General features: G+C 40.0%; 2 protein-coding genes across 2 annotated transcripts; one reads left to right on the top strand and one right to left on the bottom strand.

The window, feature by feature from the left end:
• The first annotated feature begins 1,180 nt into the window (after positions 1-1,180).
• On the top strand, positions 1,181-6,839 carry c5ar1 (complement C5a receptor 1). Its single transcript, XM_084717191.1, has 2 exons — positions 1,181-1,319; positions 4,543-6,839. The coding sequence occupies exon 2, from the start codon at positions 4,555-4,557 to the stop codon at positions 5,590-5,592; it is 1,038 nt and encodes a 345-aa protein (XP_084573317.1). The 5' UTR covers positions 1,181-1,319; positions 4,543-4,554; the 3' UTR covers positions 5,593-6,839.
• A 2,713-nt stretch (positions 6,840-9,552) lies between these two features.
• Positions 9,553-23,920, bottom strand: dact3b (dishevelled-binding antagonist of beta-catenin 3b). The gene is made up of 4 exons (XM_084717190.1): positions 23,229-23,920; positions 14,337-14,469; positions 13,196-13,306; positions 9,553-12,184 (listed from the first exon to the last, which is right to left on the bottom strand). The coding sequence occupies exons 1-4, from the start codon at positions 23,457-23,459 to the stop codon at positions 10,677-10,679; spliced, it is 1,983 nt and encodes a 660-aa protein (XP_084573316.1). The 5' UTR covers positions 23,460-23,920; the 3' UTR covers positions 9,553-10,676.
• Between the last annotated feature and the right edge of the window lie 2,202 nt (positions 23,921-26,122).

Here is a 26,122-nt window from a genome sequence, read left to right on the forward strand (position 1 = left end):
ACATTTAGGGGAGAGTTGATATTGAAAGAAGCACATGACATAAAAATAGATGAAACGCAATGTTGCTCTTCATATTATGTTAAAAGCAACAGAGACATGTTGATGAGGGTGTATTACTGGATACAAAGCATCTTTTGTTGTCACTATTTTACATTTACTCTCCTTTTGAAGCATGCATGTGTTAAAGCCACTCCAAGGAGTTTTTTATTGGTTATGAAACAGTCTCAATTTAATACTGATGCCTTTAAATGATCTACATATATTGACAAGACCATCTGTGAGAGGTTAAGCTATTTCTTTGTAGTTGTTCTTCAATGCCTGCCACTAGGTCAGATTCTGCTTGAAATCAGATGAAACAAGCATGTGTTTACATTTTTCCTAGCCAAAACTTCCAGTTACTAGTAGGTTAGCCAATCAGAGAAAAGCAGGAGGAGATGTTAACCAAGAAAATTTTGTTGTAATTTATTATAATAGTATTATATTTTATATTTTGTGGCTATTACAGTGGAAACACAACTGTTTTTGTCACAACAGCCTCCAAAATCAACAAAATATCAACGTTCCTTTTATTGCTTTAATTAAACCTATTACTGTAGGTGTAGTGTGTTACACCACTGCTAAATAAAACTTTTTCCAAACAAAGGAAAAGGTGGTCCAATCAAAGAGGGCAAAATACTCTCATTTCATTTATTTATTTGGCTCACAAATGAAAAAGTGATTTGACTTAAAAACTTGAGATGTGCTACTTTCATTTTTTTTTGGAATATGCTCACTGCATTTTTGATTTAGCTCTTCACTGACCACAACCTTCATTTATAAATAAAACACATCATAATTTGTCAAGTCAAAGTGCATTATTTACTGTATTATCCCTGTTAAGTTGCAGACAAATTACAAAATACTATACAATACACTCATCTACAGTATGTAGTAACTAATAAGAATTTCAGATACATCAAAGATCAACAGTGCAGGTCAGTAAAATTATTCACAGCATTTTTATAATATACAAAAATGTCAGAGGATCTACTGTATGAGATGAGTTCGACGTCAGAAACATAGTGTAAATAATCACTTTGGCAAATAGTTTTATTACATTCTTTATTTTGCAAGGAAGTCTAAATTTGTGTGATATCCTTTTCTAGAAATATTGTGCAAGTGTGTGTGTGTGTGTGTGTGTGTTTGTGTAAGAGAGAGAGAGAGAGAGAGAGAGAGAGAGAGAGAGAAGGGGGCAGAGATGAGGGTATAAAACCCACGGAAAAGCAGAACAGCACCATAACTTCCTGCTAACACCGAGTGCAACATCGACCACTGAAACTGTAAGTTGAGATATCAGCAAAAATGAAATTTAAAGCATGAACTGTGACTTTTTGCTAACTAAATTTTACATATTTATAAGATAATTCAGGTTTTAATCAGCAGTGGTGGGGCACACTAGACTCACATGACTAGACTTAAGGCAGACTTTACAAATTTGAGGACATGAGACTTGCTTGACTAACACTGATAAAAGACTTGATTTTGACTTGATATTTATTACTTGAGACCTGACTTAGACTTGAGATAACGTGAAAGGACTTTACTTTTTTTTTTATTAAATATATGCATTTTTATAGGTAGACCAGCAGAGAGCAACGCACAACATGACTATCATGAAAGCGGCTAGTCCAAAAATAATACAATTTTGATTCAGCAATTATGTTGTTATTGATATTAGTAAGAAGAGAACAGTAGCATGAAATGTAAAATTAAAAGAGCCTTAGACTGATGTGTTAATAGGCCAAGGAAAAATGGTGTAATCCTCCTGAATAGGAGCCAGAGCAGGAGGCTTAACATTGCAATGTTAAATTTTGTAGTGTATTTCTGTTTTCACTTTAGAGCTCTTTACAGCTATGGAGCCACATCGTAATTTCAGAGCCCCATTCTCCATTATTGTTCATTTAAGAGGCTTGTTCCTGATATAAACATCAAATATCAGTCAGATTTATAAAGTGTCAGCAGGCTGCAACAGTTTTCATTAATGTTGAAAATAAAACTCAACTTTTTGTGACCACTAGCTTTAAAAAAAATATCTGAAATGTCTTTACTGTAATAAATTATAAAATGACGATGATGTGTCATTAGAGATCAAGAAAACATGTTAAGTTGAAATACTGGCTTCTCTGACATCAACACTGCAGCCACGTTGCCCCACTTTGGAATTCTGGGCTGGAATAAGTGCTAAAATTAATGCCAGCTAAGTTGTAAGAAATGATTAATAATCTCTAGAAGGAGCAGATGTTTGTAACAGTTAAACTGGGCAATATGCTAATGGAGTCTGGCAGACAGTGAGACAAGCAGCCGCTTAAAGTCCAGTGTGGTTTTCGGGCTTTTGTTTTTAGGATAACAGGCTTAACTTTACATTGACAGGCAACTGAGACTTATAAGCAGCAGATCAACTTATATTGTAGGACTTGTCATCGCTTGTTATTGTCAGTTTATGATGTTGTGCTCATCCTGCCTTCCTGTGGAGAAACAACTCACTTAAACCACACGCTATATATTAGCACTATTATTGCAGCCTATTTAATATCTGATCTATCGCTCTACCTCACTATTTGGACTACAGTACTCGCTTTTGCATGTGCAATTACAACATATTGCTCCTTTAACTGACTGAGGAAACCGGTATAGATCATCAGATTTTTTTATGACTTGACTTCAGACTTGCTTGATCTGGGCAATGACTTGACTTGATTTATCCTCACCAAAGTAACTTTCCCCTGTTAATCAGACTGATTATTTTTTTCAAGACAAAAGGCTGACAGGTTCATTTCTGTGATTAGACAAGCTGAAGGGAACTCATATGGTTAATAACTGCTTGATGCTTGAGGAATTATGTTGTATGAAAAAGGGGTAGGATTATTAGATCATTTTCATTTTTTCTTAGCTCCTATGATGTGAGCATGAGGTAGTTTCTTTTTCACAATGTAGTGGAAATTCTGAAGAATGGTTCACTCAGACACTGAAGAAGACTTCGGGAGTCCCAGATGACTTACACAGAGTATTTAATGAAGCTCGATCGAGGAGAATTCAGATTAGCAATACACAGAGAGTATTGTGACTGCCAACCCAATTCTGAAGGCTACTGTCCCCAGACATTTCCTGGAATTTGGCACGCCACCTTGTATGGGCCTGATGTGTCTATCTATGTGTACACAAATTCTATTGGGCATAAGTGAAAAACAAGAAGCTATGCACCTCTTTGCTCTAAATCACTGTATCTGTTGGCCTTGCTCATGTATTGTGTTCTGCTAGAGAGCGTGGAGTCTGTCTGCCTGATAAGCCATAACCTTGGAAAAAAGAGAGACCCAGGGATCATTCTAAGAGCAAGTGAGGCAAATTCCACAACACACAATATTGTAATACACATACATAAATCAGACAAAACAAACAAACCAAACAAACTTCACTTGATTAAAGCCAAGTTAGCTTACCTTTGCAGTGATGACCGTGTTGTTGCAGTCCTGCAGTCGAAATGTAAACAGATCCTGGACCCAGCCATTCATGAAGTGTCCGTGGGCTTCCAGAGATTTATAGTTTCTAAACTGTTCATATGTTGAGAGCGGCGTGTGTAACAACAATAAACAAAAGTACCTGGCTACAGGTTAGTTTGGTGTAAAAGCCCACTGAATGTCTCAAGCATAAAATGCTATGATGTTGGGTAAATGTTCTGAACGTATAGCCTAACTTTTATGTGCTCCTGAGAGACTTTACATGAATAAACTCAGTGGTGTAGCCCACAGCAGTGTTAGTGGCTAGCATGTAGCCTATGCACTGGTACGCATTGCTTTGTACAGGAACAGCAGCTCCCACTTTAGACATCTGTAAATATGGAAAGAGCTCATCAGTTGTTATTTTAATGTGTTTCATTGTGTTGTATTTTAAAGATGTTTTAAGATGTTTAGACATGGTAAGTAATTAATCTCTCAGGTAATACCCAGTATATTTTCAGAGAGTAACTCTCTCACACTAACAATAGACAGAAGGGGATTAAACTTGTTTACATACATTTAAAGGGCAATTGCCAATAAATTGCAGTAGGATGAAGGTTAATATTCCTATTGAAAAGATGACTAAATTGATTAAAGTCAAGATTGATACTGTATGTTTTGGAGTGTACAGATTGACCCATTTTTGTAGAGAAATACATGAGTTACTGTACAGTAAATTTACAGTATCCTTATGCCCATTGTAACAGCCCATTTAAATTACAGCAGTATGATTGTTGATGTGTTGTGATTGTATAGACAGTCTAAATCTGCAGATAAAATGACAGATGCTGATGTTGAATTGAGTTTATTGTGTCAATAAATTATGCTGGGAGCGACCTGTCTAACAACAACAAACGCCTCTGCCACATCATTTCTCCTGTTTAACAGGACATTAATGTCTGGCTGCTCATCCTGCCATCTGGGACCTGCAACATTTACATGAAACATTTTTGCTCTGCACATTGAAAAAGTTATAATTCTATATGTTTGACAACTTTTCCATCAACAGGTTTAGGTAATCATGGACTACGCTGATTACACTCCGGACCCGAACTACGACTATAACTTCACACTGACTGAGTTTCCTGAGGCCATAGTCCCTGAGATTCAGCCGATCCAGATAGCGGCCCTGTTCTTCTACGGCCTTGTGGTCTTGCTGGGTGTCCCTGGAAACGCTCTGGTGGTGTGGGTGACGGGGTTCTGCATGCAGCGCTCTGCCACCTCCCTCTGGTTCCTCAACCTGGCGCTGGCTGACCTCCTGTGTTGCCTCTCCATCCCTCTGCTCATGGTTCCTCTGGCCCACGATGACCACTGGCACTTTGGCCCACTGGCCTGCACCATAGTCAAAGGCCTGTTTTACCTTGTGATGTACTGCAGTGTCCTGCAGCTGGTTCTGATCAGCGTGGATCGCTGGATGCTGGTCAGCAAACCCGTCTGGTGTCAGAACAACAGGCGGCCTAAGCAGGCTGCCTGGGGGTGTGTTGCTGTGTGGTGCCTGGCCCTGATTGGCAGCATCCCCCAGTTTGTTTACACCAAGGAGATCAAAGCAGGTGACGACAAGAGAGAGTGCCTGACGGTGAACACGGTACTTAGCGCCTGGATCATCACCTCCTACCGCTTCCTGGCGGGGTTCTTCTTCCCGTTCCTGGTGATAATGGTCTGTCACTGGGTGGTGTACAGGAAAGCAGAGAGTGGACTCTCACGTGGACATGACCGCTCCAAGCGAACACTGAGGGTCATCATCGCTGTGGTGCTGAGCTTCTTCCTCTGCTGGCTCCCACTTCACATTGTGGACTTCTTCATTTTGGTCACCCCTCGAAATTCCCCTCACAGACCCAAAATCTATCTGGCTCAGATTTTGGCTCTCTGCCTGGCATATTTCAACAGCTGCCTCAACCCACTGCTCTATGTGTGTCTGGGCCGGGGCTTTAAAGACAGCATGAGCCGCTCCCTGCGAAACATTCTCAACTTCATCAACGATGATCCTTCGATTAAAGTGAACGTCACCAACTCCGACACCAAGAGCACGAGCACTGGCAAGGAGATGACTAAAATCTGAGGGGTCACTGACTTATACTGACTATACTGTATAGCATGCTATCCTTATAAATGTGTCGTAATTTACTGGCTAAGCTTTACCAAATGTATAGCTTAACAGGATTAATCTCTGCTTACTTATTGCACTGGTTCTCAACCTGCGGCTCCTGAACCTCACTAGTGGTCACCAAAGATTCATGGGGGAGTCGCAAGGCCTTTTTGACTTTAAGGAGTGTTGTATATTCATAATTCCTGTGTTTGGATTTACAGATCAATAGGCTAATTCAGTGTGTTGGGCCTGACCTTATTTGGGCATAGGTTCATTGTGACCTTGTCTAAAGACTATCTCAGAGAACTGAAACTTACTTCAGCGCAAGACATATTGGACTCCTGTGTACTTCCCTATTCTGATGTATGGGCATAGGATAAAATCCATGACATAAATTAGTCATATATCACAGGATTTTATTCATTTCAGTGAAGATATTTAAATGAAATAGTTATTATTTAAGTACAAGGACAGACCAACCCGTGAGAACTGGGTTAAATAAAATAATAAAAATACAATAAACAAATGCATGTATTTATGTCCCTGCAGCTATAATACACAGTCACACATATCATAGTACAGCCCGCAGCTTAACCCTAAGTTTTCACTTATATGACATAACTTTGCACACACACTACCCTCACATGACATATAAATTATACACTTCACTATATATCACGGAAAGATGTAGTTGCGACATTACGCTCATGTAGTTCAATCACATTTCTTCACCATATTAAAATGAACTTGAACCAAAACATACCTCGTAGGCTGCTTACTCCTAAAGAGAGGCTAAATCTTGCCTGTTTCTTCCTTATCTTCGTGTTCCTTCTTCTTCTGTACAGTCACATCTCTAATATTTACACTTAGGTAGAGCACTCATATGTTTTGCTACTTTTTGGCGCCATGCTGGCAGGGTGCGTTGATTAATTGTGACGTGCGGAGCTCTAGGTCGGCAGTAATTAGTTCCGCCTAGGGGATACTGCATGCAGGTAGGAACCAGAAAACGGGAGCATAAACAAATCAAAATTAACTGAAAATGTGAAGCAGTTACAGGCACAGTGAACACAAATTACAGTATATTTTCAGAGCTTTCATTCTCTGTTAAACAGTACCATCCTGCTTTAGAAAAGTACAAAGTTAAGCCAAAGAGCTCATAGAAGTACGAACCAGCATTGGGGAGAAGACAACACTGAATCTGTCAAAAAAAAAAAAAAGAAGCCTGTTATGTATGACTGTTAAAAATAAAATTTAAAAGCTTCATAAAACAGAAAGAGAATATTATAAGAAGTTCCTATAAATATCAGTTAAGTGTAAATGCTTGTTTTTTTTGTTTGTTTGTTTGTTTTTTGTTTGAGGTACAGTTTATTAGTTGTTCTGTGCTGTTATTGTTTGCATTGAATATATGATATATCAATAAAATATGTCACTGAGTTGATGGTCGTCAGTTTATTCAATGATATAAAAGGGTCTGCTTAAGGAAAAAGGTTAATAATCAGTTTAAAAGTTTAAAATCATTTGTTTGACACATACTGGTCAAATAAACAGAGTCTGAAGAGGAAACAGGATCTGAAAATGTGAACAGCCAACTCTATTATTTTTGTGAGCATTTTTGGGAAGTTTTTTTTTGCTGAGGTAGTTGGGTTGTATTTAAAGATCATACCAGGACTGCCTCAGAGTTATACAGTAGCAAACAGGAACTGTTAGCCAATCTACAACATTTCTGTGCATGCAACAACATACTTGACACGTCTGTTTTTTGCTCCTACATAGATAACCACAATTATGCAGATATTGCTATTAATAGGAATTTAAAAATGATCTTATCTCTGCATTACTCTTTGACTAGTTTGTAGTTTAATTAATATACCAATGTTTGCCTACCCAAATTAAAATAAACAAATAAATAAAAAATAAATTTGAGTGTAGTTGGGACTTAGTAAATATAAGAAAGGAAAGAACAATGGTTCACTTTTAGCGGCTTTGTAATCTGTAAACCTTAAGCCTTAGCATTGTTTACTAGCTAGCTCAAGATTAAAAAAACAAACAAACAGAAACAGCTGAAAAGTGAATAAAAAATAGTTGTTCTAGTTAGCCTACTCATAATAGCTGGACAGAGAAGCTCTAATACTTCCTCTTCTGAAAAAAAAAAACAACCAAAAAACAGAAAACTTGCTGACCAAATCATCAGCTGGAATAAGAGGAAGAAGAGACTCATCATTAGAGTTAGTTGGGTTAAGTCTGCCCCTTAACTTTTTCAAGAAAGTTGATTATTTGGTCAATCCATCCCAGAAAGGCTGCCCTTTAAAAGTTAAACCTCCTCACGTGTAAGTTTAAAGTTAATACTGGATAACATTTAAACTGGGGTTCGGTAGAGACAGTGGGATTTGTCCGAACAGAGTTCTATTAAAAAGTAAATTGATGTTTAAAGGAAGGTTTAAATTTAATCTTTTCTCTTTTTAAGTGATAGTTTAATAGTTTTTTTGCAACATATTTTAAAGTTAGACCATGATTTAATTGGGTATGAAAAATAATTCTTGTTGTTGCAAACCAGTTTTTGTGCTGCAATTCAGGTTTGTTGTCAGAAATTAGACACTGAGATGAAATTACCATTATTTTATATTAAATACACAATTAATAATTAGTTCTTGTAACATACATATTTGAATACCTCATCTATCAGTAAGTTACAGTGAGTGAAAGACACAGCCATGTCCTCTTGTGTAACAGTACTATGCATGGACCACATGAGGGAGCTACACTCCATATCTCTGATGCTCAGTGACTGTGTGCATATAGATTTTGAACTCCTGGTCTGAGCCTCACTATTCTACTGTGACAGAACCTGAAGACACACATAAGATATGAGCTTTAGCGTGTTTATAGGTTTGTTAAACAAATGCAATTCAGACAAAAGCACCACTTAAGAGAAATTTATATTACCACTTGCTAATTGCGTACCTAACTTATGTAAAAACCATGCAGGATTTCCTGAAAAACAACTACAAAAGCCTAATATATAGACTCAAAAAATCCCTCTCAATCATTTTCTCATTATTTTGCTGTGTTCAGGACCCTTTACCAAACCAAAATGTCGATATTTGACAGCCTGGTAATGAGACTCAATAATTAACCATCTTTCTGCAGTGTTAATAAAGAGCCACTGACAAATTCTGCATATTCTTCCTTTAATTTGTGAGATTTTAGCTTGATTTGGTACCAGCTTGGACGTAATATTTAAGAATAAGCAAAACAGTAAAAAATGTGTAAGAGCAAAATTGCCTTTATTTACAAACTACATTCATTCCAAACAAGGCCACATGATGGTATATACAAAAACATACATATTTACAAGAGTGTCTAAGTCTGTGTCCCTGTGTTGAATCTGCATTTACACATACTTTATGTACATGCATACATGTACACTAGTCCCTCTTATGACCTCTACTAAACCCATTTCTTATTCACATCTGTTTATGCGCATTGGTCCCTGAAGCAGCTGGCAGAAGAAGAGAGGTAATGGGCAGTTCACTTTAGTGTGAATCCACAGTTTACAAAGAGGCAGAGCTGAGCATGATTAACGATAAAAATAAAGACATTCCCTGCCCAGAGATTGAACCCATCACACCCACCCCAAAGCCAAATGTAAACAGATTTGTATTATTACATCTTTTTTCACTCCTGCAAACATGATAGATTTTTCTGCTGGCTTAGTGCAGGACAGATCCTTGCTTTTAAAGCTTAAGTGTTAACACACACAAAAAATTTTAGAAACACTTTATTTTATGGGTCTGTAATTTCCAATTTCAATAAGTGTCTCTCACTAATTTCCAAGAATTTTCTGGGAAAGAACCAAGTAATTTAGTACTAATTTGAAGAAAAACAGAGGCAGTGTTCAAATGGGAGGCTCCAGTTAATTAGGTTCAATAGTGTAACCTAGCAGGGCTTTTAGTCAGTTAACCATGCAAAATGTGAGAATAAAAGCATACAGTTTCTGATAATAAGTGAATAATGACTGACTATTTACATGGATTTGGAGCCGTCCCTTCAAAAAAAGAAAGGTTTTTCCCATGATAAGTACCAAATCACACAATTATTTCTAGGAAACTTCTTGTGAAATTATTGGGAAATATACATTTTTTTAAAAATGTCATTGAACATAAAACATTTTAATCTCATTTGTAGAGCTCTGGTGTTCAGCAAGGCAATGTACCCATTAGTTCTGTAGACTTGAATTTGGCCAGCTCTACACTGCAGATATTAATTAACCATAAATCTGTGATTAATTAACTACAAGCCCGACAGACATCCAGAAGAACTGGTAGTCACTTAGCTTCAACGTGGTCCATGTCAACACAGTGTAACTTTGCATCAATTATCATCAATTAGACGAGGATAATGCCAATTATTTTCTGAGTCTGATGGTTGTCAGCTACAAGATAAATTCAACCAGATACTACAGACAGATGATCTCTAGCAGATGTTTAATCATTAATGTTACTGTAAATGTCTCTCACTAAGAGCATACTGTAATTAGAGGTAGGTTGAAATAATGATGGGATTGATTAATTAAAGGGAGAGTTTTTCTGATTATTTGAAGTGCGTTTGTGTTATGTGGTACATATAAATAGTCAATGTATTAGCAACAGTAAGTCAGCAGCAAATTGTATTTTTGACTGATTGTGCCTATGGAGTTTCATTGGTTTGGAGAGCGCAATATTTGGCTTTTATAACAGCAGTTTCCAGTAAGAAAAGGCTGTCTGACAGTTAAGTATAGTGGACCTTTTTAAGTGGCTAAAATACCTTTTGTTGTTGATACTTTTCCACACTGGTTCTTCTCTCTGCTTCTCTAAACTGGGAGGTATGTTGACTGGCACATACTGGAGCTAATACACTGACTGTTGATAGATATTTCATACAATTCCACATCAAATCAGGAGAACTATCCCTTTAACATATGGTCAGTGACCAAAAATAGCAGCTGCAATGTTGCTCTGATGATGGCTTTACAACACAGTAGTAACGGTTGTGGGTTTAAAACAGGTTTGTCCAGTTCCTCACACAGTAGTCATGACTTTGAGGGACCCTGAGCGGAATCTGAGGATCTTCTTTTTCAGAGCGTGGGAGGCTTTGATTTTGACGAAGGCTTTTGGCTGAGAGGACGTGTTGGCAGTGGCCTGTGGTGAAGGCGAGGATGAGGAGGAGGTGGAAGCTAGACGTGGTGGCAGCTGCTGGGGCCACACTAGCCCCCCACTCTCGTCTGAATCACTGGAGAGCGAGCTGGAGGCTGGGGAGTACACCTCACTCATGCTGGACTCGGACTCTGCGGGGTGGGCACCAGCGTAGCCCTCCTCTCCCTGACAGAGCGGCGCTCTCTCCTGAAAGTCTGGGTGCCAACGCTGAGCATGCTGCTGCTGGTGGTGGTGGTAGTTCGGCAGTTGGGAATGGGGAGAGGGATGACCATGGCGAGCTTTTCGGGGAGGTCGTCTTTGTCCCTGCCCTGAAAGGGTCTCCCCTTCATCCTGGCTGAGCTCCAGGTTGGAGCACCAACGTCGGCTCCCATTGTGGTTGTTGTTGCCCACCTGTGGTCCGGTGACCTCGCCTTGGTTCTGAGTGAAATCCCCTCTGCCTTGGTGCCTCTCTGTTGTGCTGTACCTGCGCTCAGGCAACATTCGCTGGCCCAGGAGGCTGTTTTCAGACTGAGATCGACTGGTTTTACTGCTTGATTTCTTGGCTCTCTGCCGCTCATTGTGGCTCTTCTTAGAGTGTTTGGACTTGGAGTTGGGGTGGTCAGGAGAGGTGACAGCTCGGTTGGGCTTAGGCTGCTCTGGGTTGTAGTGTCTGGGGGAGCGGACAGGGGCGTGGCAGGCTTGTCCAGGGATATACTGAGCATTTACTAAATTGTGTTTGTAATGAATAGGGGGTTGTGGATGTAAGTAATTCTGGGGGGATGGGGGTTCACAACAAAGGTCAAGAGCCCCAACACCACAGTTGGGGTCCAGGGAGGGCAGAGGTGATGGTAGCCTCTCGGCCAGGGAGTGTGGCCTGGGCTGGGGGTAGGGCAGAGCCAGATAACAGTCTTCCTCCAAAGATGGGGCCTCTCCTCCACAGGCCTCCCCCTCTAGCAGGTCACAACCCCAGCCCTGGCTCTTGGGGTTAGCTGAAAGGTCAACATGGGGCTGGAGATGGGGGTCAGGATGCCGTTGCTCTGTGGTCAGAGAAGGAGTTCTTCTGTGTCCAGAGGCACTGCAGTATGGGGGGTCAGGGCTCAGGGTGGTGCGAGGCTGACATGGCCGTGGTGCGAGAGTGTGACGCTGAATGAGACTTAGGATGTAACCTTCTACCCTCAAAGCCTGCTGGTAGTCCTCCTCAGTGATGTGATCCTCTGCAGGCTGCTGCTGCTGCCAGGCTTGATTGGCTCCGCTGGGGTCCCAGTGCCAGGAATCCACTGCTGAGCCCTCTTCAGCGATGCCCTCCAGAGGTGGGTAAGGGGCAGAGAAAGAGCGAGGTAGGGTGGTGCGTGTGACCTGCACATCCATTTCTCCATTCAGCGTGAGGGGGTCACCTAAAAACAAAGCACAATACAGTTGTTGGCCAACATGTAGAAGCATCATTACACTATTTCATGTCAAAAAGGCTGCTCTGAAAGATGTGTATTGCATAAATTTTCCTGGTGGGTCAATAGATAGCCTAAACCCCAACTTCACTCCAGAATGCAAAGTCAGTATGTTATCAACAAGATCTTAGGGTCACTTCTACTGTTTGACTTGGTGCCAATTTTAAACAAGTTTTCAATTAATGTAATATTAAAGTTTATAAGACAATATGTTTGCATTTGTCTGCCTCTGTTGTGGTGTCTGCAGCTTGTTCTTTTCACCTGATCTCTACCACATTGCCTGTATTTGTCAGCTTCAAAAAACCAATATGATAGCAATCAAATGTTTCAAAACAAATCCCTTTAAAACAGTATGACATCAGATGTTGCTAGCCTCAGACCCACTGCATTGTCTATTTTAGTGTACCATTACGTTGTAATAGAAACATCATGACCAGGTGGCTGCCATTTTGCGTCATGCTTTCAAACAAAGGCTCCCGAAATTCAAGTAAAACTGTAAAATTAGTCAGGTTTATAAAATATGGATCAAGATTCTTGATTACTGTACTGCCTATTTCTTTCCTAAAAAGCTCTCACAAACATATTTCAGTGTACTGTTTAGTTGTAACAGAAGAAAGACTGCAACCAGGCAGCTCCATTTTGTGTGCCACTTGGAAATGGACCAAGCACTGCTATGACACATGTTGTTTTCATTGGCTGAAGGCCTATCCATTTGCATTCAGATGCATTTAGGTGATACCAGACTGAGATGATGCATCTATGTTTTTTTAATGTCTATGGGCTAGTTGCAAAGCAATAATTACCAGAGAATTTCTGGCAGAGAGAGGAAAAATGGTTGTGTGCATCCTCAGACATGTCCGGCTTCCATTAGAAAAATAATGTTTTACTGTGTATGTATGTTGCTATGTCTGAGGGTGTCCGAGGGTGCATGTGTGCAAGCGCACCTCTAATTTTTCTTACCTACAGACTTTGGCCTGTCATTGGTGTAAGTCCAGGAGGAGACTGTCTCTGTGGGCTCAGTGGAACAAGACCTTCCTTTTGGCAACTGACCCTCACTCAGCTCATAGAAACCTGGGTAATACAATTAGAGAGAGAGAGAGAGGGGAGATGACTCATCTCATTTACCACAGCTCACTGATCATTCCAGATCTCTAAAAATATCCTGCTGGATGCAGGCAGTGTCTCACCACATTTCACAAATAGGCCACAAAATAAAATTAAAAGCAACTGGAGCACGAACAAACAATGCGAACAAGAATAAATTACAAACTCATTATGAGGATAGTTCAAAATGCAGAGAGAAGCAAAAACATGAGTTTTGTTTAATAGAGCAAATATCTTGTTGCAAGAATCTACCCACTGATTTTATTGAAACAGAGTAAAAGTGCACATTTAGAAACCTCTTCATTACTGCCAGTTCCTGCAGATCTGCCACTTCTTTCTAAAGGAAATAATATAGCATAGTAATATCAGAGTAAACATGGCTTCAACCCAATCTACCTCCACTAACTCCTTGTTTTGGAAAGATTTCTGCTGGAAAATTCTGATCGGGTTCTTTTTTTTACCCACAACCAGAAATCCCAATTCATTGGTTTTCAGCAAGCAGTCTGGATCGGTTTCAGTGGATCACTCACATTTCTTGATCGTATTCATATGTTATAACTTGTGGAGAAGGAGTGGGCAGTTTAGTCTCAGGGATTCTGGACCTGAAATCCATCTCCTCTTTTACCTTTCTGTACCTTGGAAATACTCCCAAAGGTCTCAGTAAAAAGCAGTACATATCTTTTGTAAGTTTTCACGGCCATATATCAACACTATTTGCTCAATGGAGAAAATGACTTACACTCAGGAGATAAATGTTGGTAAAGACTGGATTGTTATAGTCATTCAGACATTTTTTTGTCTGAAACATTTATATGCATTATGAACTGTACTCGTGCTTTTTCCATTGTTTTTTTCCTGTCACTTTTTTACTACTGTAATGTCCGAGACCTCATCTGTTAATGTTCATGCAAAAACTAAAAAAGTAAAAGTATTTTTAAAAGAAAACTCTTCACTACGTGTTTGAGATGAGAGAAAAGATTTACAACTGTGAAAGTACCAGAGCTCTGCCGACTGTTGCCGGTGTCTCCTTGAGCTCCATCATAGCAGCCATCATCAGTGTCGATCCTCAGCTCTCCCACCTGCTGTTCCAGCGCTTGCATCAGGCCCCATGGGGAACTCTGGAGGGCGCTCTGAAACACAAATAAACACACACACTCAGACTGTATTCTTTTGTATTTGGATTTGATTGCCCTGTTGAGAAGTAATTATAAAGTAGACAGTAAGAGGCACCAATCAGCGTTTTCAACAACAAAGCAGAAAGTTCAAATGGTCCTCACAATCAGATTACTGGTTTGTGGAAATGCTAATGACAGAGGCACAGCTGGGAAACCTTCGCTGCGTGTTTCTCCAGCTGCATGGTGGCTCTCATTTTGTTTGGCACTCAAATGATTGTCAGTCACCTATTGAGATAAACTCAGAAATTTGTATGCAAGTGTTTTAGATGAGGGTTGTATGCAGTGTTTTTCAATAAACTGTGTGTAAATACATACATACACACATACTACTGGACCAATCAGTCCATTTTTTGTGCACATTTGTGACTGAATGCTGAAGGACCTCTGTGATTAAGATTTTTTGAAAACCTTGAAAAACCATCTTTATGCCTCCATGCTGGCGTGGCCAGATGAATTATGCTTTTGGATCATTCCATTCCTGTGAACGTGATAACTTAAAATCACCTTGATGGAATTTATTCAAGCTTGGCACAAAAACACAAAATGTCAGAACACATAAAGCCGCAGCTCAGACATAGAATCTCCTTCATGAGTTACTAAAATACAAATGTGAGTATCACAGGTCAACTCTGTGCATCACTGCAGTGCAGCTGTGTACAGCATCCATATCTGTCATCGCTGACCTCTCTTGCATCAGCGGTCAGAACATGAATGATTCAAGAATCTGTGAAGGGCAGTGGGGTGTTCTTTCATGTGTGTGGGGTGTGTACATACACACACACACACTGAATGCTGACATACAAGAAAATGTGCTTGTTCATCAATAGAGAAAACATGTAAGAATAGATAAACACAACACACAAGCTAATTAATCTACAAAAATTCGTTTTAGCAAGTGAACTGGCCACAAAGACACACACACACACACACACTGATAAGACAGTGAAATTGGACATGCTAGTTCAGCCAGCCAGCCAATTTGCGCCGGTCTCATGTTGACATCATTTGACACACGTACTGACATGTGTAGACACTTGCACGCAAGTTTGTCTGCATCAGTTAACACACATACTCACATGCGCACACGCACACGCACACACGCACACACACACACACACACACACACACACACACACACACACACACACACACACACACATCCAAAGGCATTTCATTTTGTTGGAGGTGAGGCTGTTGACACTCAAGGCTCATTAAGACACTTCATTATTAGATGATTTAGTATGTCCTCGTGACAAGGTGACACTTTTTACATGACAAATCTGCTATGATCAAGCACCTGTCAGACACCTGCTCTGGTCTTCTGCACTTCCTGAGCACCGTCTTTGTATATTTGTGTGTCTGTACCAATAAAACACTGCCTACAGAAATGTAGACGGGTGATGAAAAATCTCTTGATTACTTGCACCATGGCTCTCGGGTGGCAAATTAAATCTGTTGATTGATCCACCACTTTGGTTCAGGCTGAAATATTTCATATTTGATAGATTTGATAGATTACAGACATTCACTGTGCCCATGAGATTAAGTATGACTGTGGTGATCCCACTGACTAGCTCAACCTGAGTAATGACTTTACTTGACTTATAGCCAGGACTATACTTGACTTGCTTGATTTTCACTACAGTAACTTACAACTTGCTTGAAACTTGAAGGTTAAATTTGAGACTTGTTTGTGACTTGCACATGCGTGTCTTACTCTCACCTCTGGTAAGGAATTCCTGCTTGGTCTCTCTGTAACCCCCTTTTACCCTGGGCAAAAAAACTCCACTAACACCCACTAATATCTCGCTTTTTTTATTCAGTGGGACAGAGTACAATCTACATTTTGACTCTGCAGCTGAATCAGTGATTTATTGTCTGCTGCTCCGATGGACAGCAATGTAAACACCACAACTGAATGGACATGCTACTTTCATTCCTTTTTGGCGAAGACAATGAAGGCTTGTTGCCCCTTTTCTCCTTTTTCATCCAAATGTGCTACAGGAAGGTGTGTGTTTAGTAATAAGTGTTGGTATTTAGTCAAGCAAAAATATATAAACATTTTACTTTCTATAATTTCTTCACAATAAAAACACATGAAATGCTGTGTGTCAGTTAAGGTGTCTTTGTTTTGAAATTCTCTGAAGACCCCTGTTCTAGTGTCATCACATTTTTGCAGTTAGTTGAGTTCTGTGGTTTTATGACAAAATTCCTGCAAAACTATTCTGATAAGCCTCAACTGTACTTTGCATTTATTACTGATTAGTAAATTTTAGCATGCTAACACACACTATGGTGAACAAGGTAAAAATTATACCAGCTAAAGATCAGCATGTTATCATGGTAATTGTGAGCATGTTAGCATGCTGATGTTAGCATTTAGCTCAAAACAGCACTGTGTCTGAGGATATTCTTACAGAGCCGCTAGTGTGGCTGTAGACTCATGTTCCTTCCTTCTCACCGTCCTTTTACCAGACCAAGTAGCATTTACATAACTCTGTCTTCACAGTTCACGCTTGATTAAATAGTCCTGTTGATGTCTGCTCATTTCAACTACTGCAGGTCTGGACTCCGGACACAGATCTTTTGGTCAGTGCACTAATCAGTGCTTGAGCTCCGACTCCTTTGTCCTGCAGACTAAACACGGTCATAATGCAAAGCTGTTGAGGAGCAATTGACCCAAGCTAACCTATGCTTCCCACACAACCTCTTCACCCCAAACATTGTCATTTCTTTTGTCTCGACTAGGACGCTTATTGTCTTAGTATAAACAAAGCATTAGCATCACTACATCAATATAGTTTTGTATGGAGAGAAGCGAAGAGTGGGGAGCTTTGTTTCAGCTACTGGCGTGGGCTAAAGAAATGGCTGGCAGGAGGGGAGACAATTGGAAATCAATTAATCAATGATGCACATTCACATAATTGATTGCTTGTTGCCATGCACACACACAGTGGAAGCCATGGTGGTGCTGGTTATTAAATTATAATGCTGCAGAAAACAAACAAACAAACGTTTGTGGACGAACGAAATAACCAAACACAATACAACATTTAGTAGTGCAGGTTCATGGTGAAGAAGGGACCATTTCGCTGGCTGGTCTTTGATTGCTCTCTATTATTAATGGTCTCACGCTGGTTCCCTGACACTCTGCACACTGTATCATTACTGTTTTACTGCATCCTCTGCCCCGGGCTGGTGGGGGATGGAGGAGACGGAGGACACGATGCAGCCAGCCTCACCTAGTCATTAAGCTGTTACACATCAGGACCACCTGCTCTTTGAATGAAAAAAAAAGACTGACCAGCAGGTGAATCCAGGACAAAGCTTTGACTGATTACTGACTGGAATTACTGAGTGGAACAGAGACATCACAGTTCTGCCAACCAAGAAAAATGCAGCATATATTAAAAACCTTGGCTTTTGAAAAGATGAATTTGATCTGTAGAACAGATCTCTAGCTGGCCCCCGGTTGAAGGGTTTTGAAATGATAACGTCGGGATATAAAAATCTATGGAAAAGGGCACACAAGGCATGCAGCCACACTGCTGGACGCTCTATAATTAAAGCGATGTTGTGACTGGCTCCACACAGAGAGGGCTGTGGGAGGCCGGAAACACACACACACACACACACACACACACACACACACACACACACACACACACACACACACACACACATGCACATACACATGACTAAACCACTGATCCCTTCTTTCTACAAATTTACAGAACACACAAATTCTAAATGCTTTATTTCAATAAGGTTAATTAAATTTTAATGATAAATTCTAATTTGACAGAAATGCAATTTATAGACACACACATGGGTGTACCCTCTGTTTACATAACTGTAATGAATGGCAGTCATTAGCATGCTCTGGCTCTGTCCTACGTGCACAGAGCCTTGTAAGCAGGGCGGCAGGGTGGGTTGGCTGTGAATGGAGTGTCTGAGGAGAGATATGTGCCAGGGTGTGACTGACATCTGTGGACGTAATGTTTGCAAATGTGTATTGGACAACCTGGTTTGTCTTCATGCATTTGTATTTGAATGTATCTATACTATTTATTATTATTATTTAGCTGATTGCATCTACAAATAAACCAAATCACACAGACATTTGTTTTTTGGTTTAATCTTTGTGTGGCAGAACAAAGCAGAGGAAACCCTCCGGTGATCCACTCGAGTGATCAGTCACTGCAGAGTAGACTAACTGCTCTACAGTCCCACTAATGATGTGCTGCCGTCTTAACACAAGGACACATGCACCCTGATCGATGACAAGCCAGTGGTTCAGAAGGGACACAAAACAAAAGCAAAACGTGCCACAGACACATCATACACACAATCCTGCACAAGGAGGAAGGTAACTGCTGCTTTCATGCACAGACCTTTAACATGTGCCTACAAACACACACATGCACAGATGATAATTAAACACTTCATTTGAATCCATTAAGTCAATTAGTATTAAATATCACTTGAGACACAGAGGTGGAATGTAACTAAGTACATTTACTCAAGTCCTGTATTTAAGTAAAATTTATTTAAGTATGATTTTCATGCTACCTTACACTTCTACTCCTTTACATCTCAGAGGAAAATGTTGCACTTTTAGTCTACTAAATTTATTTATGAGCTTTAGTTACTAGTTATTTTCAAAATTAAGATTTTGGGACACAAAACATATACGGTACAAGTCCAGCTGAAATTATTATTCAGAAAATGAATTACCTGTTTCGATCATTTCATTTCATGGTTCCAGCATCTCAAATGTGAGGATTATTTCAGTAGTTTTAATTTTTTTTTTTAAATTCTGAGCTTTGGACTATTTGGATGGACAAAATAAATTGTCAGTGATTCATAGATAAATCAGTTAATCAATTATGAATCTGATCTGATAATGGATTAATCTGATTGAGTCATTTTTCAAGAAAAATAATCAAAAATTCTCTGATTCCAGCTCCTTAAATATGAACAGTAGGACAATTGAACACGGTCTAAAAATGTAGCCCATCACTTCTCACATTTTCATCATATCACTCCACCAGTTTTAACCATCACTCTTATTACAGGCAAGGTGCACAGTATTATGTACTTCCTGATCTAAATTAAAGAACAGAACACAATATACCTATATATGTAGTTACCCTTAATTAAAATATGCAAATGATCAATACCAAATACGGGGAAAATAGCTACAGTAATCTAGAAAAAAAACTTCACAAAAATAAACCTCATGTTACATTACTTTCAGAATGTTTTTACGTGCAAAACAATCAGTCAATTAATAGAGAAAATAAGTTGCAGATTAATCCATACTAAAAATAATCATAGGTTGCAGAATAGTTCAAAATGAGCTCCACCAAAATCCTGCATTTTCACTAATGTATGAGTCATAATAAAAGCGTAACGATCCAGGGGGCATTCTTCTGTACTGAATACTTTTACTTTTAATACTATAAGTAAATTTTCCTGATTATATATTACACACTTTTATTGAAGTAACATTTTTATGCAGGACTGTTAGAGTATTTTTATGAGGGCCTGACTGATACTGGAATTTTGGGGCCGATGCCAATGCTGATGCTGACATCAGAGTAAAACAATTCTCATATTGTTTCTCTTGTTCTCTCTGGAACTACAAATAAAAACAATGTATATTATGTTCTGTTAAAAAATAAATAAAGTTTTCATATCAGTCAACATGCTGGTACTGATTGACACTGATGTACCAGTCTGGCTTTAATTTTTACAGCGTGATATTATTACTCAGTACTAAAGGATCTGAGTACTTTCTCCAACACTGATCACTTGATGATGAGTGAGTGTATGTATGCCACACACTCATACACAATTCATGTATTCTCCTCTGCTCTCTCCAAACACACACAGTGGGGAGCTGAGAGGAGGTCAGCGCTTCATGCTCTCCCAGCTGCTGTCTGGCGTCCCACAGCTGTCAACACCTTCACCAGCGCTCACACTGTATCCAGGAGGAGAAAGGGCCTCTCAGCCTGTCTGGGGCCACATTCACGATCAAGGCAGCTACGCGCACGCACGTACGTACGTACGTACGCACCAGCAGTCCCACGGGTCAGCAGTTTCAGTGTCACACCGTGATCCACACATTCGTACATTCTGGAGATTTTAACCTACATGGAAGATGAGATCAGGGATTGGTCTCGGACGCAGATGGCGACCTGATATCATGAAGACTCAATTTGAGACTTCAATTAGAGTCCTGTCGGGCAAAAATATTCCCCGAGGAGTTTCGCGTGTAATTACTCACACGCTTGGATAGGCATAACAGTTAATAAACATCGATCCACGGAAGCGTTGCGCAGAAAATGAAAACGGGAAAATATGTGAGCCTTCGGGGAGACGCGTGTCACTCCTTCACTGATCTCGAAAATGGCTGTTTCCCTTCAGTGTGGAGGACGAGGAGCCAATCACTGACAGCTCCAGAAGCACCGGGGGAGATGAATTCACTAGACTGGTGTGTTCACACTGGAAACACTTGACCCTGATACACTCCTGTTACAGTTTAATATACATCTGTGAAATCGGTTTTCTAATTAGCTTAACCTTTGTTTTTGATCCTAAATTATAAAATAGAACCTTGGCCACTCAATGGTGGGGCCACCTGATGCCCCAACATTTGAAAAAACGCAGCAAAAGTGCCCTCTGTGGCGCTCTTCCAATGGAGAAAACACAATGCTGTGCCACATATGCTGCCCAACATGCTATAAATTTAGTTGGCCTTTGTATGCTTCTGAATGGCTAAGTGTGGTTTTATTACAGAGATGTAGCTGTTGTTAATACTTTAATTTACACATTTAAACTATTTTAAACAAAGCAAGGGATTGGAACGATTTCAAAATTAATGCAGCATCACTTTCTGTGTACTGGTGCCCCTTTTTTTTCACCCTGGCTCCTCAGACAGTCTGAGTCCGCCACTGGCCATGGTCATATAGGACTCAGAGAAATACTGAGGTCTAGTTTCAGAACACGTTCTCCAAGAAAAAGTTGATCCAACGGTAACAGTTAATCAACTTGAGTGTCCCTTTAACATTTAATTGATTAAGTTAATCATTCAGTTATATTGCCTGTAAAGATTATTTTCCAGCATGAAATCTTTTATCTGTGAAACCACATATCTCCCCCCAAAACAGCCATTTTTTTCAGTTTTGGGACAAAAAAGTTTTCAGATAATCCAGGTTCAATGCTGCCCACTGGTTCTGTCACAATCTGGTGAAGAAATATTGAATTGGCCAGGCAAAACAGAATTGAGTCCATCTAAAAATATTTTCATTATCTTCATTATTTTCATTATCAATAATTATTTTGAGTCATTTTTAGAAGAAAATATGTCAAAATTATCTGATTTCACCTTCTCACATGTCAACATTTTCTGGTCTATTTAGTCCTCTATGACAATAAACTGAATATCTTTGGGCTGTGGACAAAACAAGACATTTGACGACGTCACCTGGGGCTTTTGAAAACAGTCATCAACATTTTTCAGCATTTTCTGACAGGTAATGGATCAAACAACAAATCAATTAATGAAGAAAATGATCGACAGATCCATTGATGATGAAAATGATAACTGGTCGCAGCCTCATTATAAAACCAGTTCATCACGACAGAAATAGCACAGTGCCCACATCATGCCACAGCTCACTGACGCCAGGGTACAAGGCCACCTATGTGTGTCCTCTCACTGGGGCCTCGGTCGGCATCATTAGTATTCTGCTCCATATGCGCCTATTGTTAGGACCCCAGCGGAGGAGAAGGAGGGAGGAGAGAAGGAGGTGTGAAGAGGAGGCGGCTGATTTAATTTCTTTTTCACCCTCTTTAATAATGGCTTCCTATTGTAGCAATGTTGGGACAGCTTGCGGGCTGCGCAAGAGCAGCAAACCAAACACAAACCCAAGTCCCAGACACTGCAATTACACTTAAACAACATAAGGGAAAATGAAATAAAACATCATTTCCAGCGGCGGGCATGCTCAGTGGTGCGTGAAACTTTCTGTGGGAGATGCTGCGTCAGTAATCTGGCACATAAACTTTTATTTGTCCCGATTAACCCAGTTTCTAATTCTTATGTTAATCCCGACAATCACTGCGTCACATATTTGTCGCAACTTGGCTGGAGCTCGACACAAAAAAGAAAAACCTCCTCTCATCAATCATCTGCAAGATAATTATGACATAAAATGTAGCTGCAACAGAAACACACAAGCCGAAGGAATAAGTCATTCCTTTATGATGTGCAGAGAGCACAAATAAGAGCTTGTTAAGTAGTAAAAGCCACAAAAGTCCATGATGAGGGAACAATGGGCCATTAAATAGTCGCTCTGTGCCACAAACGGCGGCTGCTCCACCCCCTGGTTTCGTTCCCCACAGGCATAAATCTGAGCCCGAAGCCCAGAAACGCGTTACATCCTTTCAAACAGAGAGCCTATTAATCAAGTTGAGTAACTTTTTTTGCAGATAGAGGTCACCACCACACAAAAGGCGCAGCCCAGACCAAGAGTCCATCCAACGGTCAGGCGCTTTAGGAAGAGGAGACGCTGTATTAGATATTCAAAACTCTGTGGGACTAAATGGGCGAAAATTAGTCTTTTTTTCAACCCAGGGTGTGGTAATATGATGTGAGACAGCTGCTGAAGTCCAAACATGTAGAAAAAGACAGTCAAACTTCTTACCAGCTGACGCCTCAGTGTCAAGTTTTCCTGTCCCCAGCTGCTGAAGCACGCCAGCTCTCCTCTGGAGCTGTCCCGCCCCAGGGGGTCTCCCAGAGCCAGCGCCCCCAGGACCAGGCACTCCTGTCTCTGCTTGCGGAGCTCCAACTCGCACAGCCCGGCCAGACTCGCCTCCAGGCGCTCCTTAGTCCGACTGCGCTCCACCGTCACCGGGAACGACAACGCACGGTGCATGCCTTTTTTTTTTACACACACCAAAAGTAATTATTCCCCTTATTTTGTGTTTTGTTTGATCTCAAATTTGCCCAGATTTACGAGGGCTTCCGCGGGCTATAAAGGGCCATGCTGCATCCTATTCCTTGTAATAGTATGGTTGCCTTGGAGCAGCATGGTGTCCCAGACCATCTATGCGCTATACATTTTCTGTTTCGCAGCTGTCAAACGCAGGCACGGAGCCCCGCCCTCTGCGACCAGCCACGGCCAGAAAGTGGGAGTCATCCTCCGCCCCTTCGCAAATCCAATCTAAGCCGTCATTGGACGTGAGAGGCTGGTGGGGCGCTGTGCGTAACGCTGTCCCATCCCCCTTGATTCATGACAGAGACGGCTCGACCTCACCCATTCTCCCATCTTGGCCTAATGGACTACTTCAGGGGACGGTTATTTCTGAGCCTGTAGTAAAACACTTGGATTTTATTATCCCGAGACGATTTAAAGCCACCATGCAGTCGCAGTGCAAAGAATACAACAATAACAAGACTAAAATATATTGGTGGAAGAGGCTGTAAAGATGGAGGGCAATTAGTTAGGATACAATAAAATCAGGACAGGCTGTTTACTGCAGCAATAGATGCTGCAACTGCAGGATATTAAAAAATACAGTGGAGAGTTTAATGGGATTGTGACCCCACATCACTGAAATAAGTAGAATGAGATGTATAGTTTATAGAAAATTGTTACTGTCAACAAACGATGTATTGATACCACATGGGTCCTCTGAAAAATGGCAAGCAAGCATAAAATGGTGTCAATGGTGGTCTTAGGTCTTCTAGTTTCATGTGGTACCAGTATCTTCACTCCACCTTTAAAACTGTATATATATATATATATATATATATATATATATATATATATATATATATATATATATATACACACACAACTCAGGGCTAATCAAGGCTTTTATCTGCATTCACTCACTGAGTTTATGGAACATAGAGAGAGGTAATTTAATGAATACATCATTTATGCAGATGTAATTAAAATGAGACAACAGGGAGCCACAAGAATGCTATGAACAGACTGTACACTGAACATACAGTATCTGATGAGAAACTTGTGCAGCACATACAGCTCCCAAAATAACAATTCTTTCAATAGCTGACATCAATATTTAAACGCCTTTTGATTTTATTTTAGTTTTTTTAAAGTGCAGTAACAGATGAATATTTCATCTTGGTGCCTCATGCAATCTTCCTCTGTACTACTACACTGTAAAGTCTCCTGAGGTCAACATACTGGGTCTTTAAGGAAAAGCACCTATATGAGATTCAGTCAAAAAAACTTGAAATGAGTGATGAGTGATTTGTCAAAATAAGTAAAAACGAAGTATCACCTCCAAAAATACCAACAGTATTTGTATATTTTTTTTTATTCATACTTCCAATCTCTACTTCACATGAACCAGAAAGCCACTTTCATCTTCAGTCTACGAGGCAAAGTCATCGGCAAGTCAGAGCCTACGCGCAGCGCAGGTTGGATTCTTTTGTCAGTGTGTGTGTGCACACTGCAGATATACACAACATATACTTACAGTATATTTATCTCATGTAGAAATTTCACTAAAAGTCTCTCTAGAGATCAAAACATTTTCTAAAAAAAAGAAAAACATACAGTAGAATTGTTTTGAACAGAACTACACCAGTACATATTTTATCAAGACACACTCAGAGAGGAGCATTTGCTATGAGTCTGATCACTGGTTGTTTTGTGTGTGATTCCTACCGTGTGTTAACCAAGGCTGTTACTTAGTACAGTGTTGTGTGGGTGGCACTCATGTCTCGCTGGCTGTGACAGCAAGGCAAATGCCAATTAATACAGTCAGTGAAGCGCACAATTCATTAGTTGTCAGTGACAAAAAAGGGTGGCATCCAGAACTCTCGGGTCACCTTGGTTCCACAGCTGTGCAGCGATAGCAATCATACAATCATTTTGTGTGACGCAGATAAAAATGTGTGAGTGCACATCAGAAAAGAAAGAAAAAAAAAAATCAACAAACAGGTGTTCTCTGTGAGAGGTCATAGCTTAGATTTGTTTAAGTCAAACGTGTTGGTACCAATAAGAACATGGAGTTCTGACAGGAATTATGACGGCAAAAAAAAAAAAAAAAAAGCTTAATTTGCTTAATTTTGGAAATTGAGGAAATTAAATTCAAGTCTGCTGGGACAGGTCCTTGGAGGCCAGAGTGAATATGAGTAAATTTGGACTGAGGAGGATGTGTGTTTTACAGCAGTTCAGTGGCAAATGTTTTCGGTCGCACTTTATTTTACAGTATAAATAAGTTCTTTATCAGACAGTAGTTACACCCTAATAAGACACTATACACTAATAAGACATAACAAGCCATACTTTGTATCAAATTAGACAAAAACTAGAAACAATATGTTCTTTATTAAACCTTTCATTAGACGTTTATTAACTTTATTAGATGTAATCTGGGACATATTAAAACAGAACTGTCCTGTAAATTAAAGTGTATTGTTTACTTCTGTTGGACCCTTGTTCTGACTTTATTCGAGGGTAGTTAGGGACATAAATCACCTTAGCTGCCTACAGTATAACAATTAGTCTGTGCAGTCATACGTACATAAAATATTCCTCCACCTCTATAATTTTAGCCT

Source organism: Lutjanus erythropterus, chromosome 4, assembly GCF_056507025.1.
Source record: "Lutjanus erythropterus isolate fLutEry1 chromosome 4, fLutEry1.hap2, whole genome shotgun sequence".
NCBI classification, from domain to species: domain Eukaryota; kingdom Metazoa; phylum Chordata; class Actinopteri; order Lutjaniformes; family Lutjanidae; genus Lutjanus; species Lutjanus erythropterus.

Excerpts from the sequence above, each read along its gene's own strand:
- c5ar1 (XM_084717191.1), top strand. The coding sequence starts at position 4,555 with ATGGACTACGCTGATTACACTCCGGACCCGAACTACGACTATAACTTC.
- dact3b (XM_084717190.1), bottom strand. The coding sequence starts at position 23,459 with ATGCACCGTGCGTTGTCGTTCCCGGTGACGGTGGAGCGCAGTCGGACT. Across the intron at positions 14,470-23,228 it reads TGACACTGAGGCGTCAGCTG|AGCGCCCTCCAGAGTTCCCC; the intron begins GTAAGAAGTTTG and ends TTTGTGTTTCAG. Across the intron at positions 12,185-13,195 it reads TGACAGGCCAAAGTCTGTAG|GTGACCCCCTCACGCTGAAT; the intron begins GTAAGAAAAATT and ends CTTTGTTTTTAG.